Source organism: Mytilus edulis, chromosome 1, assembly GCF_963676685.1.
Source record: "Mytilus edulis chromosome 1, xbMytEdul2.2, whole genome shotgun sequence".
Classification (NCBI taxonomy): Eukaryota; Metazoa; Mollusca; class Bivalvia; order Mytilida; family Mytilidae; genus Mytilus; species Mytilus edulis.
In genome coordinates, this window is record NC_092344.1 from 84210067 (window position 1) to 84234035 (window position 23969).

A 23969-nucleotide genomic window follows, 5' to 3' on the forward strand; every position below is an offset into this window, starting at 1 on the left:
CTGAAAAAAAACCTATCGCCGACAAAAAAACTCGTTTAAAAATACAGAGATCATAGATGTCTAAGTCAAATTATAAATATGTAACATTTCACGTTTTAGATATAAATGAATGTAGTTCATCTCCTTGCCACCAAGGTACTTGCCAGGATAAAATCAATGGTTATTCCTGCACATGTAACCCTGGATACACGGGCACTAACTGTGAGCTTGGTAAGTAACTAAAGTCGTAAAAATTTTAATTAGACCCTTATCTAAATTATTATGTGTTTGATTTACAGCAAAACTAAATATTTCAAAAAGGACGGATTTCTGCATATTGGTACTATAACATTTCAGCTACGAGACACAACATGAAACTTTTAGTGATTGCAACAAACTGTTTACTAAAATAGTACTTCATGTATCGAGAGCAGCTACTGGTATTTTACAAGGAAAATGCGCCCACTGTCTTTTATTATAATAAAGTCCTCACCCCTTCAAACAACAGCAGGTTTTTTTACTGCCATATAAGAAGGACAATTTTAAGGGCTCAACTACAAATATATTTATGCAAAGTAGGAAATCCCAAAAAGAGATATTCATTGTTCGCTTAACGTATCAGGTTCATGGGAGCATTCATACCACATCTTGGGTCTATTTGGCTAATGTTTATATGTCCTTTGAGGTTGTACAGTTCTTCAACTGTTTCAGTTGGTACTCATCCTTGGCTTTCAAATATTAAGATATTGATCATTCCTGACAAAGGTAAATCCATAAAAAAAGGCTTCAGATGCAAGAAATTTATATCCTGTTGTTTTCATTTTTTCAAAACAATTGAATCCACTTCAAAAGAGAAAGGTGTTGCGTTTAAGTCTTGGGGTAACGTTTCTTAGCTGATATACAATAATTGAATACTGTATTTACAGGAAAGAATCTACGAAATAACAAAAAATATCTTTGTATGAATATATACTAATTTTTACACAAACATTGTTTACCTTTTCTAACTGATGGTATCAAGGGAAGCATTGACTGTGAAAATGTCAGCAATAACGTTTGTTTCCAATCTTCTGTTTCTTAAAACAAATACGGTTTTGTTGAAATGCAATATTTCTACTTAACCTATAAATTCGATGTTGTATCTTGTTGGATGTGAAATTATTCCAATAATAAGAAGTATCTTACAAAATTCTATTAGGGATGTTCGATGTAAGGATATATATAGCTTCATTCATTGTGAGATATTCTAAAGTTGCTATCAGCAGTTCACACTCTATGCTCATACTAATTTTTATTTAGCATGACACGCAATAAATTGAAGAACTCATCAGTTTCAGAGAATTCTTTTTTACATTCAATCAAAGTGGCATATAGATTCCACCACTGCATTCAGGGTGTAAAGGTATTTAACTCGAGACTGTTGAATTCTAATTTTTCGAAACGCGAGGTTTGCTGAGCTTTGTCAATATTCTTGATTCAACTGTTGAAAGTGAAGGAATATCGTTATACACGAGAGATAGTGAGGGAATCTGATTCTCTAATGATTTTAAGACGATTTCTAAACCAGTTTGTCTTTCCTTTTTTAAAGAATTGTAACGATTGTTTTCTTTTCATGCGACGTCATCAGGCATGATCGCTTTTTTCATGACGTCACAATAGCAATTTCAGATGAAATCTATCTTAAAAATGATGCGTCATAATTAAAAATTTCCAATAATCATTTCCCGAGAACAGTTATTTCCTTAGAGAGGAGAACATTGTTTTTCACAATCATCCGTATGAAAATAGCAAATCATTTAGAGAAACAATGTTATATCACTGCAATAGAAATAGCATACTAGTACGTCAAAGATGTCTCAATCAAGTTTGAAATATTATTCATGTTTTAGATATAAATGAATGTAGTTCATCTCCTTGCCACCAAGGTACTTGCCAAGATAATATCAATGAATATTCCTGCACATGTAATCTTGGATTCACGGGCACTAACTGTGAGCTGGGTAAGTAATTGATGTCGTCAAATTTCATTTATACCATCATTTAAGTCAAATATGTCAACTTTAATTTCCTGTTGAACTTTGTATATCACTAAGTACGGATCTCTGCGTTTTGGTTCTGTAATATATCAGTTACGAGACACATCATGGAGCTTTAAGTGATGGCAGCGAACATTTTTTTACATCGTATCACAATTAAACAATTTCAATGATATGACAAAATTTCTATAAAATAAACCTTTTATGTATTCTATTTCATTTTGTTTTCTACGAGACTCAACAAAACACTTAGATGATGAAACTTCTCATTTCAAAGTATTCCTTCTCAGTACTAACGTAAACGCATACTAGTTAAGGGGATACGTGTCTTAGCTTGTATACTATAATTGCCTTCTGGTATTTTTAGGGAAGAATATAAGGTATTCAAATCTTAAGAATGTTCTTGGACAAATGCACGTTCATTTTTATACGCCCGTCAAAATTTTGACGGGACGTTTTATGTTATACAAATGTCTGGTGTCCGTCCGTCTGTCCGTCTGTCCGTCTATCCGTATGTCCGGCGTAAACATTTCGCACCGTAACTTGAGAACGACTTATCCAAATTTCATGAAACTTATTATAGTTGTTTCTTATGATGATCAATGATCTGTATACTTTTTGGTGAAAAAAAGATTAAAACTTTTTGAGTTACGGCTCTTTGTAACTAAAACAGGGGTGTGTTTTTTTCACATGTCGCACCGTATATCAAAAACTGTTTTTGATTATTGCTTAAAACTTTACACACGTCTTAGTTATATTAACCTTAAGATCTGTATACTTTTTGGTGATGATTCAAAATTTCATTTTTGAGTTATTGAGTATTTTGTAAAAAAGGGGGAGGGGGTTTTTACATGTCGCGCCGTATCTCAAAAAGATTTATGATTATTGCTTAAAACTTTACACACTTCTTTGTTATATATTAATCAAAAGATCTGTATACTTTTTGGTGATGATTCAAAATTTTATTTTTCAGTTATTTAGTCTTTTGTAAAAAAAGGGGGAGGATTTGTTTTACATGTCGCGTCGTATCTCAAAAACAATTTATGATTATTGCTTAAAATTTCACACATTTCTTTGTTATATTAATTTAAAGATCTGTATACTTTTTGGTTTTGATTCAAAATTTTATTTTAGTGATATTTAGTTTTTTTTTAAAGAGGGTGGGGGTATAATATGTCCCTATGTATCTCAAAAACAATATATGGTTATTGCTTTCTCAGAAACTATTGATGATTATTGCGTAAATCTTTCATACAAGACGACGGGCGTATCATGCGCTCATGGCGCAGCTGTTTATTAGGTTTTGGGGCAAAAAATGAACCTTGTAGTCTATTGTCACCTAAGAAAGAGCATGTGAACATATCAGCAATGTCGTCTGTCTCCTGTCTCGTGTTTCGAAAAAAAGAGACGACTGATACCAAATGGTCATTAGAACTCTTAAGTCGAATATGAACTGACACTGACTGCTAAGGATACAAAAAGTAAACAGCAGTTCACAAAACACAATATAAAAAACTAAAGACATAGCAACACGAACCTAAGAAAAACGGGGTGTAATCTCAGGTTCTTTTGATTTGAAGGGTAAGCAGATCCGGCTCCATATGAGGCAATCGTCGTGTTGCTCATTTAAGAACAAAATCAGTTACAAGTCTAATTCAGTAGGTCACATACGGGGACATGAAGCATGACTGTATATAGTTACAATTGTAACATATTCGTCGAAACAGATATTCCAAAACGGTCAACCAACTGGTGATGGCGTCCGTTAAATTTACGAATGGATTTCTACTGAACCTAAAAATACGGTATTATTATATCTTGTGGGATTATTTCAATAATAAAAAGTATCTCACAAAGTTCTGTTTTGGATGTTTGATGTAAAGATATATATATAAGAACCTTCATTTTTTCCGAGATCTCCTATCATTGCTATCAGGATTTCAATCTCCATTACCATGCTCATATCTGTTTAAGCATGACACCCAATGAATTGAAGAGTATATATGCAATACAGGAAATATTTTCTCATTCAATCAAACTGACACAATATTCTCTCACTGAAATAAAAAAAAAAATTAAAGATCCTACATATCTAGATCAAATAAAAAAATCATTTCACGTTTTAGATATAAATGAATGCAATTCATCTCCTTGTCACCAAGGTACTTGCCAAGATAATATCAATGGATATTCCTGTACATGCAATCCTGGTTACACAGGTTCTGACTGTGAGCTGAGTAAGTAATTGGTGTCGTAGAATTTCAATTAAACCTGAGTGTAATGTGATGGTTTTGATGTTTAGCTCAACTGCATATATCATTCATACTGGTACTGTAAAATATCAGATTGGTTCTTTTTTTTTATAAAGTCATCATTGATAAAGTTTGTTTTGCCAATTGTTTGACAAAAAACAATTAAGAAAATACGCCTTATACACTCCAAACTCGTCATTGTTAATGATTGCAATAAAACATACATGTTTTGAAGCAACAACAAAACAAAGGAATGCCACAAGTATAAGTTATAGTTCAGAACTCAAACAGACTCGTTTATGTGAAGTACGGAACAACAAATGGCAAACATTTTCCTTTTAAACAATACTCATCCATGACGCTCGAATAAAAAATTCATAATGACAAGTTCAGTGTAATCTGAAGAGCATTGAGGACCCAATATTCCAAAAGTTTAGAGGTAAAGATTTCAGAAAGACAATTATTACTCGTGATTTGTTTAAAAATGACATCGATAATGTAGAAGGATTATTTATTGGTAAATTCAAAATAGATTGATTGAAGACAGGCTACAAAAATCTAGATCATATATTTTTAATTTTAGACACTTTTAAAATATATTCGATATTGGTTTTATTGAATGCACTTGTATAGATGTGTAATAAAATGTAGATGTCGTTAAAAATAGTTCAAATGAGAGTTACAAGAGGTTGTATATGTTCGTCTAAAATTTATAGCTGGTTAATTTATGTATATTTTCGTGACAAATTAACTGTTAGTTTTTAACTTGTTGGAAATGGTACAAGTGTAAGGTTGATTATGTTTAGATAATCAAACACATAAATCGTAATAAGGTGTTAAACGTTCACATAAATCGTAAATCGGTGTGAAATGGTCACATAAATTGTACTGTATCTGACGTCTTTTTTTGTGCGAAGATTTACATATAAACATTGTAAGGTATTTATTTTAACAAATCTACGACGTTCGAACAGTTGTTGGAATATACTAGGCCATTAATTTTAATAAAACGTCACAATACCCAAATTGCACCTAATATCCAAATTGCACACAGTTAGCAAAATTGCAGGGAAAACCTTCCGAATTGATTTTCCTCTAAGTTCAGTATTTTTGTGATTTTACTTTTTACAAGTTTTCTTAGAGACTTAACAGTTTGAATGTGAATAGTTTGACGTTATGCACGTCTTTCAGCATAGAAAAACATATTAAACTATACTTACAACGTTCACAGTATATGTCAGCAGCTGAAATATTAACTAGAAAAAGTAAAATCAACTAAGACATAACCATACTACGTCAATCAAAAGTAAAATCTTAAAAATGAGCAATGAATAAAAGGTATAGGCATTCATTTCTTAAATAAGATTAATAAAAAAACATGAACTATTGTCAAATTGTTCTAAATATTTGGAAAAAATGATACCAAACATTGGTTATTTGATTTTTACGGATGTGAATTTAAGTATGGGTGCAATTCGGGTACTCCTCATGATATAATCATGAAGGGTTTGAAGGTCGGTTGAAACCCATTTCTATGATTAAACTTGAAATTAAAATTAAATTGGTGGATATATATTTATATTTATGATACTAATATAACGAGTCCAATTTGTGAACCGGCATTGGGTAAAAACAACGAATCAAAGAGTTCAACTTTAGATATAACTAATATAGACAATGGTGTTGATTAAAAATTATAACATTCCGACCCCTCTTGTTTTCCATATAATTAATATTACCAATAATTATCAACGTCGAACCCAATACCGTTACCAATAGTAAGTGTAACCTATTACCTATTACATAATCCTTGCGTTCCGCATTTGTCAGACGCATCACCAACCAGTGTATTTGGGATTTGCTAAATTCACGGTTTATTGTCATACCCATACTTGACACTACTTAATTAAATCGTTTTCACATTTTTTTCTTATTGCAAAATTGAGAATGGAAATGGGGAATGTGCCAAAGAGACAACAACCCGACCATAGAAAAAAACAACAGCAGAAGGTCACCAACAGGTCTTCAATGTAGCGAGAAATTCCCGCACCCGGAGGCATCCTTCCACTGGCCCCTAAACAAATATATACTAGTTCAGTGATAATGAACGCCATACTAATTTCCAAATTGTACACAAGAAACTAAATTTAAAATAATACAAGACTAACAAAGGCCAGAGGCTCCTGACTTGGGACAGGCGCAAAAATGCGGCGGGGTTAAACATGTTTGTGAGATCTCAACCCTCCCCCTATACCTCTAGCCAATGTAGAAAAGTAAACGCATAACAATACGCACATTAAAATTCAGTTCAAGAGAAGTCCGACTGATGTCAGAAGATGTAACCAAAGAAAATAAACAAAATGACAATAATACACAAACAACAACAGACTACTAGCAGTTAACTGACATGCCAGCTCCAGACGTGTAGTTATTAAATCGGCATGACCTTATAAGATGACAATAGAAATGCTATAAATCCAAACTTAAAATTGAGGTACAAATTCCAGTTTATAAGCCGACAGGACGTCAAAACTACGAATAAAAGTATTCAACTTTATATATAACTTATACAGGCCAATGGTGTTAATTACAGATAGCACAATTCCAGGCTCTTTGGTTTTCCAAACAATTCATACAGACACATATATATTTTAGGTACCTTCACTTCATATGGTTAAACAGAATATCATACAAAATTTGTATGTCTACAAGGTTTGGTTAGCAAAATACAGATGTTGTAAGACCTATTGAAATTTAATTTGGTACCTCTAAGTAAATTCCAATAGAAATGTACAGAGACGACTTAAAATCTCCTATTTGAAGACTGGAATGAAATGCCACACTGTGAATCTGATCCCTTTGATAATTTATCTTTGATGAAATTGAGACACATGGTTTTGTGTAAATATCCATGTTTGATTATATCGAATTATTTAGCATCTACAAGACATAAAACTAGGCTGGTACCTTCCGTTTCCCATTTTAAAATATGACTTTGTAGATGATATGCCCAATAATATTGTCTTTTGATCATCTCTATTCGCTTTAATACCACTTGAAATTAAATCAAATCGACTGTTTATTTAGACATAAAATTGCTTAAGCCTAAAGAAAATATGGTGACAGACATTTCTGTAGTTTTGAAGTCTAAGTCCGGTGTTACTTCAAACATTACATATACTTTTATAATAGCCCAATATTTTTACAGGTATTGACGAGTGCAGTTCTAATCCGTGTGACCATGGGATATGCCAAGACCAAATAAACGGATATGTTTGTACTTGTACAAAAGGATACACAGGAGACAACTGTGAAACAGGTAAATGGTATGGCTTTAAAAATTAAGAAGCTACCATTATTTACAGCTGTTTTCCCTTGTTTCCCTTTTTCAGTGACATTCCTTATAAATACTGGACATGCTCAGGACAGCCATCGTCAACTAATAGAATTAAAGGTTGTATGAATATTGACAAAACAGCTATGATTTTTTGGCTTATTTCTTTACCGTTGAACCAGATTGTTTGATTATATCGACAATATTTCCCGTATTATCCTATAGCTATTAGATGGTGACATTCTTTTTATTTTTATCGGGTTTTACATCCATAGCATGAGATGCTTATTTTGTCGAACAAAACAAACACAATAATAGCACGCAAAGGGCAAAACCCGATGTGTCGACAGGGCTCTTATGTTCTGATCACCCACTATGCAAATTTGTCTGTCAAAAAGTCATGATATGACATAGAACACAATCAACAATATTGCAGATCAGACGACTATAATGGTATCATATCGGTCATCAAATTACTGATGTTGATAGTATGCAGTGTCGATTTCAGTCGTTTTACCTCATGTTGGAATAGTTTTGTGTACAGAACATAACCATGTTGCTGTTGTTAGAACATATACGTTTTAAATGTCATATGTATTCGTTAAACGATGAAGCAGAGGGTTTACTATACTGTTGTGCAAATTAATTATTGTTTTCTACATAGTTTTCCTTATTACGAAATGCCAAAATAACACGTGTTGTGTTGTCAAAATTAAAGTCAGTGGAATAAGTGGTAAATAAGATTCATTTCACTGGACTTTCTTCATTTCTTAACAACAACTTTTATTACCTAAAAGATAACGAATTTTACCTTTTTTATATTTCTTTATGTAATACATGCATACACTATTCCCAATCTGTAGCTTTAAATCAAGTCAACTTATATTTTTTATAACAACTTGATCATATCGCAATAATACTAAAGTTTGACACCGTATGAAAAAATGTCTCATATTTTGTTTATACATCCCATGACATTTAAACTTATATTTCGGTTTCTGGGGAAAAAAACTTGAAATTCATTTGCTAGATGAGTAAAATTTCAAATTAATAACAACATAATATTCAAGGGACATATTCATAGTTTTATCTAGTACATATATTTTATGTCATTGATTCTGCTTGAAGTTATTTATAGTATCTCCTTTTCATATAAGTAAATCAGCTGTAACTATAGAAAACAGATCTCAATACAAGTACTAAAAAAAGTACATACGCATTGGTCAATGAAATTAATTTAACTAATAGCTAATGAGTTGTACTGCACAAGATGCGCATTTCGATAGTAAATGTCTCTTCGATGACGCTTGATTTCAAAATATTTGAAAATACATATTTAAAAAAAAATTGCAGTTCTGTAACACGTTTTCAAAAATGTGTATTGTGAAACGAAAAAACGTAATGAAAATATCCGTAATTTCTTATAAAAAAAATAGTTTTTGGAAGATTAATTGCATTTCAAACAAAAATACAGAACACGAACAGTAAATACATTGGATTTTATTTGGCAGGAAACTCAATTTTTAACATTAATTTTTCTCTTTGATACGCACGCAATATGAAAAAAAAATAAAACCATAACAGAAAACCTGTGAACATAAGCATTAAGACACAATGTGTTTCCATCTATGATATTGTTTTAAACATCACATTTTAGATATAAATGAATGCTCACCATCTCCATGTCAGCATGGTACTTGTCTAGATCAAATTAATGGGTATTCCTGTACGTGTGATCCTGGATATAGTGGAATCGACTGCACTGTTGGTAAGTTAATATATAGTTTCTATAATTTTTATTATTTATTACCTTTCTCTTATTTATTACCTTTCTAAAGTCAAATCTCTTATTTCTTACCTTTCTAAAGTCAAATCTCTTATTTCTTACCTTTCTAAAGTCAAATCTCTTATTTATTACCTTTCTAAAGTCAAATTGTTAAGTATTATTTTCGGGTTTTTTTTTTTATATAAAGACACAGTGACATTTTGTGTTTCTTTGGTACATATGACGTGGCTTTGTATTTCTTAAACATCCAGCCTTTGTGTTATTGTTATATAATAATGCCATTACGTTATTGTTCTGTTATAATGCCATTATGATATTGTTATTATAATTTGAAAAATACTTTGAACGACAAAATTATTTTATATCTCTATTTTTGGGTCGATCTTAAATACATAAATATTATGCAATGAGCGTGGTTTTTAAAGGAGTAGGTCTAGTAAGACCCCTTTTTGGCCCAAAAGTATAGCAGTTTTACAAATTGTTAAAATGTAAACTTTGAGTGATATATTGTAAAGTAGAATGCTTTTGATCCATAAATATGGGCTGCTTTTGACAATACAATGCACATATATCGGGTACCAGCACCATTAAGTCATGCTAAATTACTGAAATCTTCACAATTTTAGAATTTTAGTTAAATTTTAGACGGTTTCTGTCTTAAATGAAATTGGCTGCATATGTGTTTATTCATAATATTGAAATGTAAATTGTATTTGATGATAGAACATAACATATATAAAGGTTTAGGATGAACACGGATTCGGCCACCTTCAATTTTGACAAAAACCATCTGAAAAGTGACATTTTTTGGCATAGTTGATAGATTTTTCATATTTCAGCTTGAATCGGAGCGTTTTACTGACAAAATCAGTTAAAGTCTTTCATATCAACTAATTGAATCAGCTGAAATAGACACTTAAGTGTTTAAAAAATGTTCAAAATCAATCGGCAGATGAACCTGAAATTTGAGGCCAAAATCGGCCCTTACCGGACCTACTTCTTTGATATATGATTATGTGTGCTTCTTTGTTAAATATTGGTTTGTTTGTGTTCTGATTGAGATTGTGACACGGTGATGAATAGTGTACCCCTATATGAACATTTTTACCTATTATAAAAAGCAGATGTGGTATGCTTGCCAATGCGACAACTCTCCACAAGAGACCAAAATGACACAGATGTTAGCAACTATAGGTAACCGTACGGTCTTCAATAATGAGTAAAGTATTATGTCTGATTTTTGCACGCATCGTTGTAAATATAATAGAATTTGATGCGACTGTCATGCAAGTGAGAGGTTTAGCGCTATAAACCAGGGTTCAATCTACCATTTTCTACATTTAAAAATTCTTGTACCAAGTCAAGGATATGATAGTTGTTGACTTTTCCTTTCATGTGTTTTGTCATTTGATTAGGTACTTTCCGTTTTGGATTTTTCCCGGAGTTCATTATTTTGTGATTTTACTTTTTATACGCTTCCATTTAAGGTTATGTTTTACACATCTCATTTTAGATATAAATGAATGCACACAATCTCCATGTCAGCATGGTACTTGCCTAGATCAAATCAATGGGTATTCCTGCTCATGTGATCTCGGATATAGTGGAATCGACTGCGATGTTGGTAAGTTATATAGATTCTATAATTTCCATTATGTATTACCGTTCTCTTATTAATAACCCTACCCTAGTCAAATTGGTAAGTTCTATTTTTTTGTTTATTAATTTTGTCTCTTAATACTGCTGCAATCTATAATTTTGATTATTTAACACCATGAAATGTTTTATATTGATACTATTACAATTACTTAACCCATTAAAGATGATTAAACTATTCAGGGTACTGGTAAATTTTTTCAGGAAATGTGTTATAAGTACACAGACTTTCGGTGCTTCAAATTTAATATTCATGTCTTTAATAAATAATATAATTTCCTGTTTTTAGATTAAGAAACTAAGTCCCTTTGGGAATGTTACATTATTCTATTCTATTTAGGGTCTTCTTGGTCATATAATTCCAAACGTCGACGTGTTGCTCAGTATATAGTGTTCTTTTTTGTGATTTGTATACTGTTATTGTCGTTTGGCCTTTTCTTAATTTATTTCCTTTGCATTGTCAGTTATTTTCGACTTATGAGATTGAATTTCTTATAAAAATAAGAGCTTAAGGAAGACTTGTTGTACTTCTGTTATTTCAAATAAAAATAAAGCAGACGAACCTAAACACATTGGAAATGATAAGGTAAGAAGCACAATTTTGAACATGACATCAGGATAATACAACGATCGAGCAGCATGACATCCAGTAAACCTTTTTATACTATATTAGGGTATATCGTTTCTAATCAACTAGTGGTTTTTGCACTTCGTCCAATACAACTAATATCCGGTACATTGTATTCTGTATTGTCAAAATATAGTTCTATAAGATGTAATTTGGGCCCTCGAAAAATTCATGGACTTTTATAGATATTGTTTCATTTGTATGTATGATCTTTTAAAGTTGATATCAAGGTGTCTGAATTAAAACATATCGTATATCAGTGATGAATTTCTGAATTGATACAACTTATAAAATAACTAAAACAGTTCAGAACATATATATGCCTTATTCGCTATTTGAGACACACGCAGTATGAAAAAAAAACGCGAAATTGAACCAAAACAGAAACATGTGAAAGTAAACATAAAGACACAACACGCGTCCATCTCTGATCTTGTTTGAAACCTCACTTTTTAGATATAAATGAATGCACACCATCTCCATGTCAGCATGGTACTTGCCTAGATCATGTCAATGGATATTCCTGTACTTGTGAACCTGGATATAGTGGAATTGACTGCGATTCTGGTAAGTTATAAAGCTTTTAAAATTTTCAATTTTTATTACCCTTCCTTTCCCAAGTCCAACTATTTAGTTCTCATATTTGGTTTATACATTTTGTGTACCAAAATACTGCTATCATCAACAATTTTGATTTTCTAACACCATGAAATTTCGTTCGTTCGACAGGAGTCCCCTACATAGTAACATAATCAGCCATAAGGTTCTAAATTTGTGTAGAGGTGTTTAAAAAAAACTCATTATAGGTTCCAGGATTTTAAAAAAATATTTACAAAAAACTCATCGGTGACTCTGGAATAAAACAAAAGTAAGAAAACGGCAAATAAAGTATAATGTTGAGCATTGAAGATCTAAAATTCCTAAATGATGTTTGCGGAATACACCTTAGGTAATCTATTCCTGAGGTAGAAAAGCCTTTATATTTCAAAAATTCAAAGTTTTGTAAACAATTGGTTTATAATTAAGACCATATTAATGTGATTCATGTCATGTTATGTGGCTTTCAATATAAAAAAAAAAATTCATGCATTCATTTATTCTTTCTATTCTTGATTGATAAACTCTGGTGGATAGTTGTCTCATTGGCAATCAGATCAAATCTCCTTATTTGTGATATTAGTACAATAGCAATAACTCAAAATAATAAAGATGCTAAAATTATTCATTGTACTGATCCCTTTTCTAGAAATGTGCTTTGAGTACACAGACTATCAATGCTTCAATTCTTAATTTACGTTTTTTATGTATTTCCCTGTTCTTAAATTAAGAAAATATCAAGAAAATAATTAGGAAATGTTAACCTTGGATACATAATACTATTTTGTAAAGGATTCTTTTAATCAAGTCAAGCCTGGAATATGTTGAGTTTTTTTTCGTTTTATATGTTTGAGCTTTTGTTGGGTTTTTGTCAATTTATGAAGACATTTTCCGTTTAGAATTTCCCCGGAGTTCGTCGTTTTTGTTATTTTACTTTTAGATAAGCTTTTAAGACAGCTGCAGTCAGCTTTGGTATCCACCTTGGTTACTTTATCTGTTCGTACCGTATAAGGTGTTGATTCACGTGACTTATTTATGATAGCGCAAGATTAAATAAAATCGTTTCAGTTGTTTGTAAAGGATTAAATATTTAAAATGTGATTCCAAAGTATCTGAACATACTTTTTATATATAACTAACATTGACGGTAATTTGTTAAAATGCTTCATTTGTTGACTGTTATCCTCTTTATTCCTTATATTTTGTGTGATGATGAATGTGGATCAGGGGTTAATTTCTGCGACCTTGGGATGCATTTACTTTAGACAAAATGCGCTCGACCTTGTGAAGGAATTAGACAAAGAGAAACGTTAATGTGCTGTCAACAAAACAAGCAAACAGCTTTAAGTAGAAATGATTGTTTAAAAATGTGTAATAAGACAGTTAAAGATATAGTAGAAGAAATGGCTTGTGCACAAAGATGTGACCATGGTACCTACGACAATAATAAGATATGTCATTGTCAAAAGGGATACGATGGTCAATGCTGTGAAACGGGTATAAATATTCAGTCACTATGCTGCAACAATTATGTTCTTATTCAAGTTATACTATGTTTATTATAATTTGTGTGCAGTTCCTTCGGTGAACAAATACCTAATGATGTACCAATAATTTATCTGCAAGTTGGATGTAGTTAATAAAGATTTGAATTTGTATTTACGTTATAAAACTTCTTTTATATTACCATTGCAATGACCAAGCCTTAACTTAAGGCGACTAGAAAAATGCAAATGACGGAAACAAGCACAAAATGAGTAGCTCGCATACATTGAAAAAGACCGAGACAGTGTGCTACGACAGGATAATGGTCTCATACGTTCATACAGCAACCCGCCATGCAAATTTATATTCAATATGTATGAACAATAAAGGTGTTTAATTGTTATGAATTCGAATGCAGAATAAAAGAAGAAAGAAAATTATTAACAAGATGAAAAGAAATACACTCTTAGTATTTTATCATGAATTTATGAATTCAATAAAGGTTGAATCCTATTTGTTTTTCAGGTGTAGATGAATGTATGTCATCGCCATGCAAACATGGTTCCTGCCAAGATCATATAAATGGCTATAAATGCGCCTGTAATGCCGGATTTACTGGAAATAACTGTGAAAATGGTAAGGAGATTTTATTTTTCATCGCTTGATATCAGTTATTGTAATTAAATTTTGAACTCGGAACTGAGGATTTTTTGTATTGATAAACGGAATAGTTTGAATGAGGTATGGCAGTTTGGTCCCCTAAATTGCTAAATCAATTTTGTATAATATATCATTTGCATAACTTATTGTAAAACTTGATTTTTATTCAGATATGAGCTTATGCTCTTTCATTTATTTACATATCCTTGACTTTCAAATGTTGGCGTGGTGCTGCGGACACGTCAAATTCATTTAGAATCATTTCAATTTGTTTCATTATTTAGTTTGGAAATGCAAATAATGTATGTCGATATTTTTAAGCATGGGACATATATGGTAATGAGTTGCCATATGCAAGATCCAGAGTGGTAATTTTCTGTATATTCATCACAAACAATCAATATTGGGAAAATTGATATAGTAAGAAATCCTCTTTCCATTTACCATTACATATTTCTACATAACGAGATATTACATGTCTGCTTTATGTAAGGCAATTGTTATTTGAAATAAGAAAATTCTAAAAATGTTACACACAAAAAAAAAGGAATTAAAATGACTAGTTCGTGAGATAAAGGAATCATGAAAGTCACAAGGAGCATACACATGTGACCTTTTTTACAGATAGATATCGTAGGGATTAAAAGAGTAAAAAAAATATTAAAAAATCGTTTATTCAAATAGTGATATAGTTCCTTTTTTTAATAATGTTGAGTAGGCCATTCTTTAAAGTTCTCAATAAATATTAATAGAAAGAAAATATAAATTGAAAGAAAGATTTATGTTTCCTAAACACTTTAATATCGGTAGAATTCACACTTGTTATTCTATCAAAATGGACAATATATTATGTTTACCACACATATCCTTTTATTAAACATATCAACAAATAAGGGTACTGTATATCCTTGCAGATTAGATGCATATTCTATATATCCGATGTCTTCATTCATTAAAAAAAGAAACGTGCGAAATGTATAAAATTTATAGCTTTAAGATACGTATTATGTGTAGGCTTGTAAAGTCAATCTAAATGATAAACTTGTTTGAAAAGTATGTGTAAGGTTTCATATATTCTGATAATCAAATCCATCAATCTTAAATAGTTATTCAAAATTTAGTTATATGCACATAAATTGTACTGTAATCTGACGGATTGTACTACAATTTACATTTGTAAGGTGTTTTATTAAGAAAAGTCTGTGATCTTTCAAAAAGTCTGTAAAATATATGAACCAACTATTTTAGATATAAATGGATTAAAACAAAGTCTATTAAAAAAAAAAATTTTTTTTTTTTTTTTGTGTCTGCACGTTTTTGATGTGCAGAAAAGACAGATACATATAACGATTAAATGTTAACCAGGTTTTAGCATATCTCAATACATCTCAAATGTAGTCCAAAAATGTAAGATCTTGAAATTGTTGTTCTTCCCTCGGCGGGATCCGAACCCTTGTTGCTGTGACATCGTGGCAACAATGTCTGCACTGTGTCTACCGCCCTTTACACCTTGACCGTCTAGTCTACACAAAAACTATAGCTTTCGGTGGTCGATGTTATACATTTCTTCATCGGCTTTATCTAGGGATGTAAAGTTTCAAGTAGATGGTGTACTTTTCAGTTCAGCTATTTTGTATGCTGTCAAGGATGATAATGTTAAAATCCATACCACCACACTAGATTTGTATTTTTTTATACACATCTAAAAATGCGACAATTTTATCACAAACATTCGTCTATCGGTTGACACAAGGTTATACAGGACTATATGCTAGTATATAAAGTGCCTAAAAAATAAGCCTAAATTTGTTATATTACATTTTATTCCTTTTATCCTCCCCGGCCGCGGCTGGAACCTGTACTTTTTACTTCAAACTTCTTTATTTATATTTATATAATTCTGTACATCGATTGAAAAGAAACTTTTTTGATATATACATCAACCCAGCAATGTTAGATCTGTAAATTTGATTTCGCAAATTTTTTGTTCTTCCCACGCCGAGATTCGAATTCATGCTACTGAGATATCGTGACACCGAATCGCGTGCACTGTAAATTTGCTTTCCTACTGTAGTACGACGCTAGATTAAAACTGACGAGGAAAGGTAACACACGGCCCAGGTGGTCCTGTGGTCTAGCGGAACAGCTGCAGTGCAGGCGATTAGGTTTCACGATATCTTAGTAGCATGGGTTCGAATCCCGGCGAGGGAAGAACAAACATTTTGCGAAAGCAAATTTACAGATCTAACATTGTTGGGTTGATGTTTAAACGAGTTGTATATACATTATGTACACAACCATGTATCATCATCATTGCTGGTGATCCGATGGATAAATCTGTTGTAAAGTTGTCACTGACTCAGACTTACTTATAAATATAATTATTTCTGTGACTGTATCTTGCATTAATTTGAAGGATCCTTTAGTATAGATAATTGAGCTGATCTGTAACAATAACATCTTCATGCCTTATATATCATGTACTGTAGTACGACGCTAGATTAAAACTGACGAGGAAAAGTAACACACGGCCACCGAAAGCTTTATTTTTGTGAAACCCAGGTGGTCGTGTGGTCTAGCAGGACGGCTGCAGTGCAGGCGATTTGGTGTCACGATATCTCAGTAGCATGTGTTCGAATCCCGGCGAGGGAAGAACAAAAAAATTGCGAAAGCAAATTTACAGATCTAACATTGTTGGGTTGATGTTTAGACGAGTTGTATATATATATATATATATATATATATATATATATATATATATATATATATATATATATATATATATATATATATATTTCGTCTCAAGTTTAGCTCAGTAAAGTTAGATCTTCAAAATTGCTTGAGCAACTTTTTATACATATATTATATACAGAGACCCCCGAAAGTCTCCAACTATCCCATTATCAAGGCTGTTATAAGTCGTAAAAGAAAATTTTAACAAAAATAAAATTAAACAATATTATTGTGTTTTGCACATCACTCATTTTACTCAGTCTTTAGTTTTCTATGTTGTGTTTGTTCTCTTTTCTTCGTTTTCTTTGTTTGCCATGACATAGTCAGTTTGTTTTTTGATTCATGTGTTTGAATATCTCTTTGGTATATTTCGCCTCTCTCTTACTTTGTAAAGGCTTGAATATTGAATCGAAAGAAACGAAGCAAATAAAATATTTGTGCGCAAAATAAACATACACCTAAACAAAAGTAACAAATTAAGACATTTCAGATTATATGAAGCATAACAAAAAATTATATCAGTTAAAGAAATTCCTATTTTACTTCCATCAATTTATATTCCTACACATAAGTGTCATCATTGCTCTTTTACTCTCATTTGAAGATATTGATGAGTGTGGTTCATCTCCGTGTAACAATGGGATATGCTTGGACCAAATAAATGGATATGTGTGTAATTGCACAAAAGGATACACAGGAGTCAACTGCGGGACAGGTACTCTTTGTGGTTCTTTAAAGTTGTGATGCTAATAATTCTTTATTTCTGTAAGAAGAAACTGAATCGGGGAAAAAGCATAATATGATATTAATGAAGTGTTTATGATGGAAATTGAAAAAACTATGCAATACATATCAGAAATCAATTATATACATATACATTGTTGTTAATATTATAACGTCATTGCATTATTGATCTCTTTAAAAAAAAACAGCATTTTATTAAAATCGTCTCTAACATAATTGTTTAACCATCTTGGCATTACTTTTATAATAGAGGAATCAAGTATATTTGCTGTCATTATTTCCCGATTTATTCCAAAAGCCAAAAAGATAAATAAATATTTAAAAAAAATTGTATAAGCTAAGTCTACCTACAAATTCTATAATTCTTTGGACTTTCATACTTGTTTGAAATCTAAATAACTATTCAATTAATAACAAACATTATTTTGACATCTTTGCAGACATAAATGAGTGCTCTTCATCTCCTTGTCAACATGGACAGTGTAAGGATAATATCAATGGATATTCTTGCAGTTGTATCACAGGATATGCTGGATTTCACTGTGAAAATGGTACATTGTATTAAATGATTGTCACCACGTGTGACAATTAATCTCTCTTTTCAAAGATCTATTAAATATATGTTTTTCTTTCACGAGTATTGGATGAGAGATAAAATTGTAAAAATCCAAGAAGAAAATTACCAATTAAATAGAAGAATTAAAACTGGTCATATATATATATACTAAATTCATTAAGCGTTTATTGAATCAACATACTATGTAAAATATATACATTGAAAAATAATCTAATTGAGTTGGTGAACTTCTTATGCTTGTCTTGTGATTAATTATTGAATCTAAATCTTACTCATTTATTCCTTGTTCATTCTTCACTTCAACAGTAGTACAGACAACACAACCCTCAACAAGCACAACATTGCCTGCTACAACAAGAGCAACAACAACCATGGCAACCAAGGTATCATCTTCAGCTCAAAGTACATCGACTAAAAGTCCTCCAACATCAACGACTCGCAAAATAATGACCATAAATACAGCATCGTCAAATTCAACAAATAATGAAACTGGTAAAAACTACTTAAGAAATAATTGATTGTAGCTGTAGATTCGTTTTCATTTAACCATGGGTTTGGCATTTATATTTGATTATTTTTCCCTAAGCGTTAGTGAGGGGTAAAATACATTTGATTTTTTATACTAACATTTGAGTTTTTGTTTTGTTTACGGAAACATACTTGTGACGTCACCTTGTTTCGTTACCATCCAAGTCAATAACATCATTTCGTGGAATTTTCCTTTTTATGATATTACCATGAAAAATAAATTGAAATTTGCAGATATGTGTCGAAACTTGAGAATATTTGGTAGTATAAATAAGTTAGTCGTAACGCGGAACAGCCGTTATTGTGTATTACTGCGTTTGCGCTACAGGTAGATATATTGTGATTATACTGGTTGACGATAATAGGTCATCATATTAGAATTTGGATTAACTCTGTCCATATATTTATATGTTTTAAAGACGTTCTAGAATTATACTGTGTAATCATTTTCAAGAAAAATTGTATTTATAGACGTCTAATGTTCCTATTAATATTATAAATATATGACATTAGAACACTTTTGCTTTGCTTAATTGAGGTTTAAATGTTTTTTTGATAATTTCATAATTATTTTGGTTTCCTATTTTTTTTTTTTTTTTTTCTATCGTTATTGGGGAAGGTTATTCCCAAACCACACAACGTGATTTAAAAGTAATTATAAGCAAAATATTTTTTACACAGTTAATGCGGTCGTCACTTTTCATGAAGGTTTTATGTTATTCAGTCAAGCCATTGTAGATTTAAATAACAATTTAAATTCATACTAGAAATGCAAGTTATATAGCTTTTTTATGCTCAATTTGAAACAAATTCACCATTGGAAACTGAATCACCACATCAAATAGTTTAGTGTTGGTCATCCGTTTTCAGTTGTCCATTGAAATATGTAAACGGTTTACAAATGTTCGATCTCGTATGTTATTTTTGCATGTGCAAAACAAGTGAATATAACTAAATGACTAAAATAAACTCCAAAATAAGCAGGATCGAATGCGTCGATTTAATTAAAATTCATTAAATGTAGTTTCTTATTACAAAAATGAAAGTCGCCACTCTCTCTCACTTTAAGTTAACCTCGGATTGTATTAAGTTTGTTCTTACTGAGGTCATTCAGGTTTCATGTATGTGTGAACCTACGTTACTTGGTTTGCCCAAACACTTCAATTCAAAAACATATCATAGCAGCATATATCGTGCACAATGAAGTATGTAAAAGAGGGACGAAAGATACCAAAGGGACAGTCAAACTCATAAATCTAAAACAAACTGACAACGCCATGGCTAAAAATGAAAAAGACAAACAGAAAAACAATAGTACACATGACACAACATAGAAAACTAAAGAATAAACAACACGAACCCCACCAAAAACTAGGGGTGATCTCAGGTGCTCCGGAAGGGTAAGCAGATCCTGCTCCACATGCGGCACCCGTCGTGTTGCTTATGTGATTACAAATCCGGTAAATAGTCTAATTCGGTAGGTCAAATTCATGAAAGGGAAGGGGATTGTAGTTACGACGTGAGGAACATATCCGATATCATTTGTGAAATGGTTATTTCATAACGGTCAACCAACTCATGATGGCGTCCGTAAAATTTACGAAGGGATGATTTCAACTTCACCATTTGGAACTCTTGATTTAATAGCTTCCTTGTGAGCAGTAACCCTCTATCAAGAAAATCATGATAGGAAATGCAAGCACGGGAATATCGTATCAATTGAGAGATATATACCCCGTATGCAGGCGTGAATGCTTCGTATATGTCATGTAGATTAAATATGTCAACCAATTCATTTCTTAACTAATCAGATTAAAGACCAAGAGTTTATATCATCATTTTTCATACTGTTTAATTGCAGTGTTGTATGAATGTATTGGTATGGATAACTACTGCGAACATGGTCATTGCTACAACACATCAGAGAGTCAACTAGTGTGTCATTGTCACAATGTATACACAGGAGAATATTGCGACAAAAGTGAGTTGAACAGAATACGTTCACAGGATATAATAGCGGAGAAGTCATACTTTCTTACAAAAGTTTGAAAAAATTATATATTATTTAATTTAATTAACATTGCTAATAACTTCACCTGATGCGCATTTTGACAAGAAAAGTTTTTTCAGTGATATGCGAACCAAAATATTCGTAATACAAAATCAAATACGAACTTTGGTGTTAAGCTGATAAAACCAGAAAGGTCCAACAGTAAACTCAAGCCTAAAATCGTTTCTGGTTAAACCCCTGAAAAGCATCTCCACAAGTGTTGAATGCTAACTGCTGAATATTGCTGCTTCTTTATTTGTTATTTTCAAAATCAAATGTATCCTTCGCTATGTCGTATTTGGTTCAGTATTTCTTCAAGTATCTAATTTCACCCAAAAAAAATAGTTTCTTATAAAAGCAGAATCCATACGTAAAATGATAATAAGTAATTTCATATTTTTTGCTGACGAAAATAATTTCTGATATTACTTTATTACAAGAAAGGGACGAAATAGCTAAGAAGCTTTCAAAACCCATAAGTCGTAGATAAACAGTGCCAATGTAAAATAAACGGGAGAAAAACACTTTACCGTGTTTTAAATACTACAATGAAAATTAATATTGGTAAGCACCAATCTCACTAAAAACAAAAAAAATATCTAATGAGCAGGTAAGCAGATTGTACTTTACATATGGCACCTGTACAAATTTTGAACATAAGTCTCATTCGTTTGTGTCTTTACCGAGGAACCGATGGAACGAAATTATTGTTACGACGAATGAACATATCCGCAGATGTATTTGAAACATACTTCATAAACTAACTTGTCATGGCGTAAATATTTTGTAGATCCAACTTTAGTTTTACCATTGGAAGTTGTGGTTCAAAACCTTTCTTGTGGTTGTAACACTTCATCAATGAAATTAAGATACGAAACACTAGCTCTGGAATATCGTATTTATTGGAGAGATATACTCAAAATACTGGCAACTCTCTTTGCTTCTTCGACGTAATTGAAAGTTTAGCATTGGATAGCTAGAATAATCTCTTTTGTCGTAAAGATATATGTGTTTAAAATAGTCACCTAAACATTTAACTATAAAGTGAGAGGGCATCATCTTTATAACGGAGTATGAATTCAATGATTAAATTAAGTTTTCTTTTCTTCCCGAGAACCTCCTGAACGATTTCTACCTCATATAAAAAAAGAACACGCGGGGCACAGGTCGTTTACAACTGTTATTTAAAAATCACGTCCACAAAGCCTACCAAATATGTTGACAATCAAAAGGTCAGGCATCTTGATAATGGTACGTTTATGGAATTTTGTGTTGGATTCAGAATGTCTTTTACAATATATTATTCATCCCTTTCTAAAAAAAGATATATGTATCTACATTGAAAATTATTTTAATGAAACATGCGCCAAACAGTTCAAAGTATATTGATAATAAAATGTAGATAAATATATGTACAAGATTGAGGTTTTTTGTTTCATTTTCCTCTAGTGAAACCATGGATTGTTGTCATGATAACGCTGGTAGTTTTAGGTGTTTCAACTGTGGCAGTTATGCTTGTATGGATTCATTATCCAGTGTAAGATTTATGTAGTTATTATGAAAATAATACGCCTTGTTAAAAACTAATGAAGTCCAAAAGGCAAAATAAGTGTTTACTCTGATGAATAAAACATAAGGCTGGGATAACTGGACAAGAAATAAATTGTAGAACTAGAAATATGCTTCTGTATTAGTGTACATGTATATATGAATATCTGCCTATACAAACCAAAGTTGTTTGTAGTTTTTTCGAAATGCTTACATCGAAGAGCTCGAAGCAACACCAGAACAAAATGACAGTTTATATACAAATGCCATACTCAAATTATAAGAGGCAACTGTATTTTACCCATTTTAAAAAACTAATTTTTAAAACACAAGACATAAGAAAAAAACCTGAGACATTCGCATAAATACCTTACGTTAATAGGGTGAGCGGCTCCTGCTATACATCCATCGTTCGCCTGATAAGTTTATATTATAAGAAAGAACAAAAGACACTTTATACAATCTACAAATTTTGAGAAGAAAACTAATGTTCTCTTTTACAGTTTGAAATTAAAGTTTATGAACAGATTTCGCCCTAAAGTCAAGGATTCGACACAATTGGAGGATTCGGGACAAGGCAATGCTGACCCGAAGAGAATTGCCTACTGCTGAAATTATGATTACCCTTTTAATTATCTTACAATAGTGGTTGTATTAAATGTTTTCTGTTCCGGTGACTTGTTTTACTCTTTCGTTGTTTTGCCTTAGTGTGTTAAGAATTAGGAAACTGAGAATCTCAACAGTATTAATTTCTTTTTATTATTTATTTATTTTTTCATAATGAAAATAAATTTGGTCATAACCAAGTAGACAGTATTTTTAGTGTTGTATTTATGTTTTTAGTTTTTCGAATTATTTAACAATATGTAAACAGTAGATTTAGAATAAAGTTTTAGACAGCTATATAAACAACTATTTAAATTGACAATTACATGTAACTACAATATGATAAATAAAGGCAACAGTAGTATACCGCTGTTCAAAACTCATAAATCCATGGACAAAAAACAAAATTGGGGTAACAAACTAAAACCGAGGGAAACGCTTTAAATATAAGAGGAGAACAACGACACAACACTAAAATGTAACACACACAGAAACGGACCAAGCATCAGACAAAATCCCACGAGAATAACAAATATAACATCAAAACCATAAGTGCAGTATATGTAATATACGACTGATTGCTACGAAACATGTATTCTTAAGAGTTTTTTCACATCGAAAGTTTGACGTAGTTCATCAGGATTTCATTCACTTTCGTTATAAATGTATATGATAACGGATATGTTTCATTTGTCATATCACAAGTCTCGTCCTCTTCCTCTTCCATGACAAAACTGAATGTTAACTATCACCTGATGCTAAACACAATG

At 31.5% G+C, this 23969-nt stretch overlaps 1 protein-coding gene across 1 annotated transcript in view; it reads left to right on the forward strand.

Annotated features, from left to right (window-relative positions):
* The window catches only part of LOC139487997 (fibropellin-1-like), a 35546-nt gene extending 12143 nt beyond the window's left edge, over nt 1-23403 (forward strand). The window contains exons 3-16 of the mRNA XM_071273332.1: nt 100-210; nt 1869-1979; nt 4142-4252; nt 7476-7586; nt 9259-9369; nt 10901-11011; nt 12128-12238; nt 14279-14389; nt 17751-17861; nt 18331-18441; nt 18774-18959; nt 20857-20976; nt 22495-22582; nt 23097-23403. Of these exons, the coding sequence (XP_071129433.1) occupies nt 100-210; nt 1869-1979; nt 4142-4252; nt 7476-7586; nt 9259-9369; nt 10901-11011; nt 12128-12238; nt 14279-14389; nt 17751-17861; nt 18331-18441; nt 18774-18959; nt 20857-20976; nt 22495-22582; nt 23097-23205 (1613 nt within the window). The 3' untranslated portion in view covers nt 23206-23403. The remainder of the gene's footprint in view (nt 1-99; nt 211-1868; nt 1980-4141; nt 4253-7475; nt 7587-9258; nt 9370-10900; nt 11012-12127; nt 12239-14278; nt 14390-17750; nt 17862-18330; nt 18442-18773; nt 18960-20856; nt 20977-22494; nt 22583-23096) is intronic.
* Nucleotides 23404-23969: the final 566 nt, after the last annotated feature.